This window comes from Gekko japonicus, unplaced genomic scaffold, assembly GCF_001447785.1.
Source record: "Gekko japonicus isolate JY-2015 unplaced genomic scaffold, Gekko_japonicus_V1.1 scaffold2338, whole genome shotgun sequence".
NCBI lineage: Eukaryota > Metazoa > Chordata > Lepidosauria > Squamata > Gekkonidae > Gekko > Gekko japonicus.
This window is the reverse complement of record NW_015176521.1, coordinates 91,665-103,293: the sequence shown is the minus strand read 5'-3', so window position 1 is coordinate 103,293 and position 11,629 is coordinate 91,665. Positions and strand designations below refer to the sequence as shown.

The 11,629-nt window shown below is 45.5% G+C and overlaps 1 protein-coding gene across 1 annotated transcript in view; it reads right to left on the bottom strand.

Annotated features, from left to right (window-relative positions):
* Positions 1-1,192: 1,192 nt before the first annotated feature.
* SLC15A5 (solute carrier family 15, member 5) overlaps positions 1,193-11,629 on the bottom strand; it is a 42,924-nt gene continuing 32,487 nt past the window's right edge. Inside the window, 2 exon segments of the mRNA XM_015427404.1 lie at positions 1,193-1,516; positions 1,637-1,808. Of these exon segments, the coding sequence (XP_015282890.1) occupies positions 1,193-1,516; positions 1,637-1,808 (496 nt within the window).

The following is an 11,629-nucleotide window of genomic DNA, read 5'->3' as shown; positions in this document are numbered from 1 at the left end:
TGGGTTTGATTCCCCACTCCTCCCCATGAAGCCTGCTGGGTGACCTTGGGCCAGTCACAGTCCTCTCAGAACTCTCTCAGCCCCACATACTTCGCAATGTGCCTGTTGTGGAGAGAGGAAAAGAAGATAATTGTAAGCTACTTTGAGTCTCCTTACAGTACAGAAAAGTGGGATATAAAAACCTTTTCTTCTTCTACATGGTGGGAACTCAGTGTAGTGAAATACATGCCAGGCTTTGGACAGTATATTCATGCCCCCGTCAGATCCAAACATTTTTATTTTGGGCAGCCGTTTCAAAAGGAAAGCCATCTGAATTGCTTTTATGAAGTGATTTTAAAAAAAATATTATCTTGGTGTGGGATTTTGAAAGGTCATTTTATCTTGTATGTTGCCTGAGTTCTTGGATATCATTTGGGGGTGCTTTAAAAAAAATGAAGCAAACACACAGGCCACAGCTAGTCAATCAATCAGTATAGCAAGCAAACATTATAATAAAGAAAAAAACACAACAAGGAGACGTTAAAATCATCTACCCAAGAATATTTCCCTTCCCTACATTCAATTTATTCACTAAACCTTTTGAAGGAAAATGAAACAGCATTGGAGGGTCCCAACAGGAAATTTGTTCCAGACTAGGTTGCCAGCTCCAGTTTGGGAAATTCCTGGGGATTTGGGGGTGGCACTTGGGGAGGGACATCAGTGGGGTACATAGATTCTGCCCTCCAAGGCAATCATTTTCTCCAGGGAACTAATCTCGGATGTCTGGAGATCAGTTGTAATTTCAGGAGATCTCCAGACCTCACCTGGAGGTTGGCAGCCTTAGTTCCAGAGCCATAATAGTGCAAACTTTGTTCCAGCAATTTATTGTCTTCACTTCTCCTCAGGCTTTTAACTGAAGAGTACTATCTTTTAAAGCTATTTTTGGATGTCTCCTGGGTTGTGCACTGTTTCATTAATATCATTTTGGGATCACCGATGTTTGGTTTTGTGCAGTTTTTATGCTCTCGCTGGGTTTTAATGGCTTCTGTGGTTTTGCTGTATTGCTTTAGTTGTGAGCCATCACAAGTCCTCTGGAGAGGTGCCATATACATTTTCTAAATAAACGAATGGCACTATCCCCTACCCTGGAGTGAGTGCTTCCCTTCCCCATAACACCCTCCCCTGTGCATTTAGCTTTCAAGATGAACAGCTGTTACAGCCCTGTAGCTAAGGAGTTTTGGGGGAGGGGGACGGGAGGGGGCCCAAAGCCCAGGGCGTCACGGTATCCACCAAGGCACGGGTCGGCAGCCAAGCGGGGTGGCAGAGAAGCGGGACCGCTCTGGCAACGGGGCAGAGAAGGCGTCTCCTTCTCAAGGTCCATCTGCGATCGCGACGAAGCTCCGGGCTCCTCGCTGGGCTCACTGCAGCCTAGGTGGTAGCATCGCTCCTGCCGCCGCAGCCAGCGCAGGGTTCGCCGGCCGGCCGGCTGCTCCTCCAGCACGCCTGTAGGCTCCCCAGCCACTCGCCTCCTGCCTACCTGTTGTCCCCGGGCGCCCTGGGCTGCCGAGCCGTGCCCAGGCTAGCTCCCTCCATTGCAAGCAAGCAAAAGCGGGGCGGGGAGGGAAGGGAAGGGGGAGTGAGCCGGGCTACTCCGGACCTGGGCAGGTGGGCGGGCGCAGCACAGCCGCTTCAGCAGCTGCCCCAGTCCATCTCTGAGCGGGGGCGCTTGGAAGCCCTGGCTACATGGCGTGCGCGGCGGCTGCAGGGCTTGGCCAGGGCCCCTCCTCGCACGCAGGTGCACTGCTGCCCTCCTCTTGCCAGCTGTTGGGCTGAGGGCAGCAACAGGGGGGAGGGAGGGGTGGGCCCCGCGGGCCCCGCGGGCCCCGCGGTAGCTACGGGCCTGAGCTGTTAATAGATTTTGGAGTTTTTACACTAAGACAGTGTTCAGTTGACAGTTGAGATCGAAAGATTCACCATCTTTTAATATAAGTTGTATGATTTTATATTGATTGACAGTTTTAATGGAATTTTAATGTATTTTTATATATGTTGTTAGCCGCCCTGAGCCTGCCAAATGGCGGGGAGGGTGGGATATAAATGTAAATATAAATAAAAATAAATAAATGTATCTCATCAAATCCATTTTAAAATTCAGAAGTAATATTCATGTTAGCCTTCTGCTGACTTTCTATCCCATTCCAATGAAGAGGGAGCTTACCAGCCATGCGTATTGGGAGAGCACAGGTCTCCTCAATGCACCCCAATATGTGTTATGAGTTTGGTGTCGTGGTTAAGTGCGTGGACTCTAATCTGGGAGAATCGGGTTTGATTCCCCACTCCTCCACTTGCACCTGGCTGGATGACCTTGGGCAAGCCATAGTTCTGTCAGAGGTGTTCTTGAAAAAGAGCAGTTTCTGTCAGAGCTCTCCCAGCCCCACCTACCTCACAGGGTGTCTGTTGTGTGGAGGGGAAGGGAAAGGAGTTTGTAAGCCACTCTGAGACTCCAAGTGAAGGGTGAGATATAAATCCTATCTCTCCTTCTCCTCCTCCTCCTCATACGAACTGGGCAGCATATGGTTTTTCCATGAATTTACAGCTTTCATGCAAACAAAGCGGAACATTGATTTTCCAGGTTTCTGGTTTGCATGAATGGAAAATCCATTGCATTGCCCAATCCACACGAGATGGTGACCATCTATCTTGGGTGCTTCAGAAGTACGGTTGCCAGCTCTGGTTGGGAAATGCCTGGAGATTTAGGGGATGGGACCTGGGGAGGGAGGAGCTTGGGGAGAGGCAGGACCTCAGTAGGGCACAGTGCCGTAGAGTCCACCCTCCAAAGCAACCATTTTCTCCAGGGGAACTGATCTCTGTCGCCTGGAGATCGGTTCTGATTCTGGGAGATCTCCAAGCCCCACTTGACAGCTGGCAGCCCTAATCACTGGGCTTCATGAATTCATAGAATCACAGAATCACAGAGTTGGAAGGGGTCACCCAGGCCATCTACTCCAACCCCCCCTCTCAATGCAGGATCAGCCTGGAGCAGCCCTGACAAGGGTTTGTCCAGCCGCTGCTTGAAGACTGACAGGGAGGGGGAGCTCACCACCTCCCGAGGCAGCTGATTCCACTGTGGCACCACTCTTACCATAAAAAGCTTTTTCTCAGATCCAGCCAGTACCTTCCCGGCCTTAATTTAAACCCATTCTTGCGAGTCCTCTCCTCAGCTGCCAACAGGAAAAGCTCCCTACCCTCCTCCTCTAAGTGACAGCCTTTCAGATCCTTCAAGAGAGCAATCATGTCCCCCCTCCACCACCTCTTCTCTAGACTGAACATTCCCAAGTCCCTCAGCTTTTCCTCATAAGGCTTGGTCTCCAGGACCCTGATCATTCCTGTCGCTCTCCTCTGCACCCTCTCCATTCTGTCCACATCCTTTTTGAAGTGAGGCTTCCAGAACTGCCGACAATATTCCAGATGTGGTCTGACCAATGCAGTCTGCAGCAGGACTATGACATTTTGCAGTTTGGATGTTATTCCTCTATTGATACACCCCAAGATTGCATTAGCCTTTTTTGTTGCTGCATCACACTGGTATGTTTAACTGGTCTGGTGGGCTCTTGGTTCACATGAATGGACCTCTGTCTGCAGAGGTGACAAAACTGCAAAGATTGTGGAGTACGTAACAATGGATCCCCCCCCTCATTCCCACAAACACTAATCTCCACCAAGTTCTCAACTTCTGCTCAAAGCAACATGCACCTGGAAAGAACTGGTAGCTGGTACCGCCCTCGCAGTGCATGAGCAGCTGAAGTCAAAAGCTCAGGCTGATCTGAAACCCGGCCCAAACCCCACTGCAGATATTTGCAGTGCAACTTTTTAGAGAAACTTATTTCCATAACAAGCAGCATAGGGGGATAGGTTTTGTCATGTGTCTCATTAAAATGTCAAGGGAGGCATAAAGAGCCTTAAGAAATCCCTTTCCCCAGCTTGTACTGAAAATATCACTGTCACCCGTCATCTGTTTGCACTCATCAAATTTCCAAGACGACTTATTTTATCATATTCACACCACCCTTCATAGATGCGTTTAAAAAAATGATTAACGCCACTTAAGGCTCCGGGCAAGTATCTTATCCACTTTGCCAGCAACAACTCTACACTAACAAGATGGCACAGGATGGAAACAGGGCATAAATATTCTAGCTGATCCCTTCACAATTCTGCTCCACTGGAGAGATCTGGGTTTTCCTCCCCAACACAGTCCTCTGCCCTCTTGGATGGTCTTGAACATACTACCATTTCCATTTTAGTAAGGAAACCAGCCTACCCTGAATCAGAAATCCCTCTGCCATGACAATGAGGCATCCAGGTAACCTTAAACAAGCCACTGTGTCGCAGTTTCAACACATACGCCCCGTTCTGATTTGCCAGATGGAAAGAATACTGCCAGATAATAACTCTGTAAAGTAAAGACTGAGATAATGTATATGAAGTTTCTGGAACATTCTCAAGTGGTAGATATTCTAACTGTGGCTGACATTTGATCTACATAGATAAAATCTACATAGAGTTAAACCCATATTGGTGGTGGTGGAAAGTGCCATTGAGTAGCAGCCGACTTATGGTGACCCTGTAGGATTTTCAAGGCAAGAGACAGAGGCGGTTTGCTACTACCTGCGTCTGCATAGCAACCCTGGACTTCCTTCCTGGTCTCCCATCCAAGTGCTAACCAGGGCTGACACTGCTTAGCTTCTGAGATTTGACAAGTTAGGGTTAGCCTGGGCCTAGGAATAAAGTCCGTTGTGGGGGGAAAACACAACGAGCTCTAGAAAGAGGGTGGGGTCAATGATTTTGTATCTCGCAGGCAGAGTAAACACAGAGTAGTGTTTTGCAGTGTAAAGAACTAATGTGGGAGTGAAGACCAGCATACCTTATGGTAAAGGTAAAGGTTCCCTTGCTTGAAAGCCAGTCGAATCCGACTCTAGGGTTGCGGTGCTCATCTCCGTTTCAAAGCCAAAGAGCCAGTGCTGTCCGAAGACGTTTCCATGGTCATGTAGCCGGCATGACTAAACACCAAGGTGCATGGAACGCTGTTACCTTCCCACTGAAGTGGTACCTAATTATCTACTTGCAATTTCTTGCTTTCGAACTGCTAGGTTGGCAGGAGCTGGAACTAGAGACAGGAGCTCACTCCGTCATGCGGCAACTCGGGTCTCGAACTGCTGACCTACCGACCTTCCACAGCCTGCAGTTCAGCGTCTTAACCACTTGAGCCACTAGAGAGTAATTGTTGTCTGTGGTCCTGGACACTGGTGACAGTTTCGGAGTGTGGTGTCTGTGGCAGTGTACCTGTCTGAGGTCCCACCTCTCCTCAAACCCACCCTCTCCAGGCTCCACACCTGAAATCTCCAGGAATTTCCGTACCTAAGGTTGGCAACTTTATCTCCTCCCCTCTCAGCAGCCTCTTCCTAGGCAAAGTTCTGTCTTTCTCATTAGTGGGGAGCAAAGCAGCTTACTTCATTCTCCTCTTCCGCTTTGTGATCTGTACAGCAACCCTGCAAGATAGGAAGTCTGTGGCTTGTCTGAAATCACTCAGGCAGCTTCCATAGGGAGGCTCCTGCTCAACAGGAGCAAGCAGCCAGAGCTAGTGAAGTAATGCCAATCAGGAGGCATGAAGTCACCCTGGGAGTGCTGGCTGGCCTAGGGTTGCCAACAAAGACAGACTGATGCAAAGGAGGATGGAAAAGTCTCCATATTGCTGGCAGGCCTAGGGTTGCCAACAAAGACAGATTGATGCAAAGGAGCATGGAAAAGTCTCCATATCTCTATTTTGCCTTAAATTGGTTTTGATGCAAGCAGAGTGAGAAAATGTCAGAGGCTCTGGATGGGTGCCCCATGGTAAATACACCAAACAATTCCCAAAGATTTTCCAAAACACTACTCTGTCCAGATTCATTTTTTACACTCACAGCATCCCCTGCTAGAATGCAACACATCCCCAGTACTTTGAATTACCACCAGAGCTTTAAGAGCTCTCCAGCTGTCACCTGGAGACTGGCAACAATGGTTTTCCAGGAAGAAATGGCTTGTTTGGAGGGTGGGGTCTATGGCATTGTATCTGTCTGAGGTCCCCCTCTTCCTCCTCCTCAGACCCCACCCTCAGCAGGCTTCATCCCTAAAATATCCTGGAAGTTTCCAACCTGGATTTTGCAATCCTATGTTATTTCCAGGCAACCATCAGCCTACCTGTCTGTCTGTCTTCAGGATTACATCTCCTCCCCGCACCCTGCAGACTCTACCTAGGGAAAGGGTAGTCTCCCCCATATGATCCGCACAACAACCCTGTGAGGTATGTTAGGTCAAAAGTCTGTGAATGGTCCATAATCTCCCCAGGCAGCTTTTATAACATGAACCTGGGGCCTGCACACCATCCTCTGAAGTGCTATCAGGTACATATCAGTGGCAGTAATAGGGTGACTGCTGGAACCTTTTCTTATGGTCTTATGCCTTGTGGTATTCTGCTTATGGTCTGATCTCTCTTTTTTGTGGTATAGCATGATTGTGTTATTGGGTTTGTTTCTTTTGAAGGGGAAGTGGTGTGTTGTGGGTGAGGACATATTTTACCTCAGGATACACCAGGTCACATATGCAACTGACAGTTCCAACTGTCGGGGGGGGGGAGCTTGAGGCGCACAATGGAGTGAGGTCCAATCAGCTTCCATATGCAAATTACCTTGAAACGCTGGCCCAATGAGAGAAGAGTTGCCTAGGCTGCAGTGGGTGGGACAGAATCCAATGGCAACACCCATCCAATGGCAACTGATTACTCTTGAGTAGCAGTTCATCTGCCAACGGGTGATGTGGTATTCTTCAAGGGCCAATGGGAGAGCCTGGAATCATGAATAAATTACTAAGCCTTTTATATATTTATATATAAATTGGCACAAGAATAAAACAATCAGTCTGCATTCTTTGTTTGTTTGTTTGAGAACGTAAAACTTTATGTCACAGTAGGAAATCATAGAATAGGCAAGGCACTCCCTCATGTGTGTAAGGAAGAAGAAACCCTACTCTGTTATGGTGTGGGCCCACCAGTTTTGGTTTTACCAAGACAGCCAATGGAATGGAGTGGCTAAGAAGTTGGAATGTGAATTAAGGAAAACAGAGTTCAGATCCCCACACGGCCATGAAGGTAACTGGGAGCTTTGGGCCAGTCACTCTCTCAGTCTCAGTTACCTCACAGAGCTGCTCTGAGAAGAAGATGAGGAATGCAGAACAATGCACTCTGAGGTCCTTGGGAGGAAGGGTGTCCTAAAACTATGATTGTGATATCATCATCATCATCATCATCATCATCATCATCATCATCATCATCATCATCATCATTGATTTATTCAAATAATTGATAAATAGTATAATTCAACTTATCATCACTAAACATTTTAAAATTTCTGTTTGCATTTTTAAAACAGTATTCAGATTAATCGACAAAGATATTTTCAGTCATTTAGATTAAATAAGAACATAAGAGATGCCAACGTTGGATCAGGCCAATGGCCCATCCAGTCCAACACTCTGTGTCACACAGTGGCCAAAAACACCAGGTGCCATCAGGAGGTCCAGCAGTGGGGCCAGGACACTAGAAGTCCTCCCACTGTTGCCCCCCCCCCCCAGGCACCAAGAATACAGTGCACCCCTTGCCCCAGACTGACAGTTCCTATCTATAGGACTATTACCTGCCACCCAGATTACTTTAACGTGTTTGGGTATCTGTCTTTTCCTATGAGGTAAAGTTAATGGCCAGATTGTTTTCTAATGTCCAGTTATATTTGAATTTTAAAGAGGACAGATGATTTCTTTTGATATACTTTGTGGTCTCGAGGTCTGGAATTTTCTGTTGCCCAACAAGATGACTTATGAGTGGATTTCGGGTTCAAATTCTGGGTGGATTTGGAATTGCTGTATAACTTTTACATATTATCTTCCTGGGAGCTTTGGCTATAAAGATTACAAGTAACACTGCAATTCTCACCCCAAGGACTAATAGGACTAAAAGGACAGATCTCTAAGGACATTTGGACTTCAGGAATCCAGCATCTGTACTACAGAATTCTTTGGTCTTTCTTATAGCCAAGAAATATGGGTAGAGGACTAGCACATATCTCAGTAATGTAATTATGCACATTCATTTACATTTTCAAAGCATAATTAAAAATACAGGAATTATCCTGGGAAGAAGTGCTATTTTAACTAAATTGAAGGGACCTTTGGCCAGTCATATACTCTCAGACTAACCTACCTCACAGTAGGATAAAATGGAGGAGAGAGGAGAATGAGGTAAGCTGCTGTGTGTCCCCATTGGGGTGGAATATAAATAAAGTAACTAAATAAGATTCTTGCTTGAGCAAAACTTCTGATGAAACGAAACAAGTCAATGCAAGAGAAATTCCTCAGAGATTTCACATGTCCTTGAACCACCAAGTCATTTTTCAGATTCAGCAGAATTCTAGGAAAACTGGAAAGTTTTCAGTTGGGCAACATATCCAAGGTACATGGAGGGAAGCTAGCGGAGTTTCAAAAAGACTGGCACCGTTTTCACCAGGAATTTCTCACATGCCCAATAATTTAAAGTGTGGAATGTGGCGATGAATTCCGTGAAACCTTTCAAATACTGTTTGATTTATGAGCAAGCATCAAGAGCCGGTAGGAGAAAGTACGTCTCTCATCTAGTTTCAAATCTGTTCATGACATAAAGAGTTGTAAATATTATGCCGCAGAAATATCACCAGGATTAAACGTTTGTTTTGGTCAAAGGGACGGATGGGGGGGAAAAGTGGTTAGGCTTTTTTCCCCTTTCAAGAATGCAGCTTAGCCTCCTGTGGTAAGAGAAAACACACAGGTGTTATTACAAAATTAAGGAATCCACACATTAGTCTGGGGCAAGTGATGCTCTGGGGGGGGGGGCACAGTGGGAGGGCTTCCCACTGGTGGACCTCCTGATGGCACCTGGTATTTTTGGCCACTGTGTGACACAGAGTGTTGGACTGGATGGGCCATTGGCCTGATCCAACATTGGCTTCTCTCTTTATGTTCTTATGACCACAACTATATCTGCCAGATACATTTTTATCCCACCCTCCTTCTTTCAAGGAGTTCAGGGAGGCTTACACAGTTCTCCTTCCCTCCATTTTATCCTGATAAAGAACCCTGTGAGGTAAGTTAGGCTGAGAAAGATTAGCTGTCCCAGGGTTACCCAGTTAAAGGAGATTCGAACTTGGATCCTAGTCTAACTCTTACACCACACTGGCTATACCAGTTTGGTGTAGTGGTTAGGAGTGCAGACTCTAATCTGGGAGGACTGGATTTGATTCCCCACTCCTCCACATGCAGCTGCTGGTGTGACCTTGGGCCAGTCACGAGTCCTTTCAGAGCTGTTCTCTCACGAGCAGCTCTTGAAAGAGCTCTCTCAGCCCCATCTACCTCACAGGGTGTCTGTTGTGGGGAGGGGAAGGGAAAAGAGATCGTAAACTGCTCTGAGACTCCTTCGGGTAGCAAAGGGTGGGGTATAAACCCAATCTCTTCTTCTATTAATATACATAATTTCAAGTGGAGTTGAGTTCCACAGCCGTTTATGGACCATTTTCAATTGGGGGGGGGAACAACCATACTAGCCTTCCTCAAAGGGTAAAGAAGTCTACAAAGGTTTGAACAATGTCTCCAAAGCTCCGCATTCTATGACATCGACATAGAAAGGACATGGTGAGCTCTAATTTGAAAATGTGTCAATATAACTGGATATGGCCCCAAACCACAGATTTAAGTACTCAAATATGGGGACATATTGTCTATTAAATATATTGATATAACAAAGTCAAATTAGGTCAGTTTACCATTGGAAAGGGGAGGAATGATGGGTGGGAATTAAAAGGGGGACATTAGTTGAGAATTATGTGTACGCCATGTTCACTGAATGTGGAAGCATAGCTTTCTGAGAATCTCCATTATCTAGAAAAGAAAAGAAAATTAAAGAAAAGAAAAAGCAAGTTTTAGATCTCAGGTAGTGTGAAAATAGGTTTGAAAGCATGCTGGTAAATTTTAGAAGCCAATGTCCTGCATACTTTCAAACATGTTTCCGCAGCAGCTGCAGCACTAGAAACTTGCTTTTTCTTTTTTTAAAAAAATGGAAGTTCTCAGAAAGCTCTGCTTCCATGTTCAGTGCAGCCATGGCTGAAAAGATTACACTCGTATTGCTTCAGGGTTCTCCTTCCCCAGTGTGTCTTGCTTTCTCTAGTAGTCCCAGAGGGAGCAAAACACATGTGGAAAAGTGGGGGGGGGACACCCAAAGCAATAGGGAAAAACGAGTGACAAAAGTGACAGAGCAGAAGTGGATATATGCTGAGGTCGCACACACTAAAAACCCACTTTCAATCCACTTTGAATGCACTTTCTAACTGGATTTTGCCAGTTCACACAGTAACATCCAGTTGGAAATTGCACTGAAAGTGGATTGAAAGTGGATTGTTTCGTGTGTGTGACCGCAGCATCAGGCAGGGCCTTCAGCGCCCGACATGACTTCCTGCCCCTACTCAATGACAAGCAAAGGGAAAATAAAATTATGCAAAAAAAAGTTCCTGTAAAATATGAAAATAAAATTATGCAAAAAAAACAAATCAGTTCCTGTAAAATATGATAAAAGACGTAAATTAGACTGTGCTGCATACAAAGGTGATTCACTTGTTTTTGACTCAGAATCTGAAGTACCTGGGAACGGATTTTGTTATATAGTGTAAAAATGTTTGAGATGAGAGCACGTCCCTCTTCTCTTCCTCTGCGATGCAGGAATATCTCTCTGCATTGCATTCCTCTTCTACTTCATTTCTGTTTAACTGGGATAATTTCAAAAATGGATAACCAGAGCCCCACAGTGATCTGAATCATGTTAATAAATTATCAAGTATTTTTTTTGAAGAGAAATTATTTATTTCAAATATTTCCAGGCCGCCTCTTCAGCTCGAGGCAGCTTATAATTAATTTTAGAGTGTCCCTAGACTCTTTTGTTTAAAATGTCAGCCCCGTTTTCAGATGACGGGCAACTTTAAACTTGCTTGCATTTTAAGCAAACCTATATTATCAAGCCATCTCTGTTTTACACCCTTTCTTTAATGCCTATAGAATCATAACAAAGAAGAAGAAGAAAAATCTTACAACTTAGGGCATTTTCAGTGTGGCAAACGGTACCATGTTAACCAACATGTAAAATTTGCAACTCGCACATTACATTCCTACGCCTACGCCTCCTGGAGGAATGCGTGATTTCTTGGAACCTTGCTGAGATTTTTGACCTTAACATTTAGCAAAGAAGAGAGCAGTAAAAATGATAAATTAATTTAGAGAAGGAAATCAGGAACAGTCTGTAGCAGCTAGGGGCTTTTTTTCTCTTTTAAAGAACAGGTAAAAAGCAAATGGGACACTCGACACAAATCCTCAAACACTCTCAGGCTGGCAATAAAACAGATCTGGGGGGGAACCCCTCTTCTGCAGAATTATTACTGATCCTTCTTGCCCCACCAGCTACTCGTTCCCTTTTATTATTACCTCCTCTTTCAGTTTCCTAGGAAAAAAGCTCCATGCACCATGAGCTCTTAGTAAAAGAGGT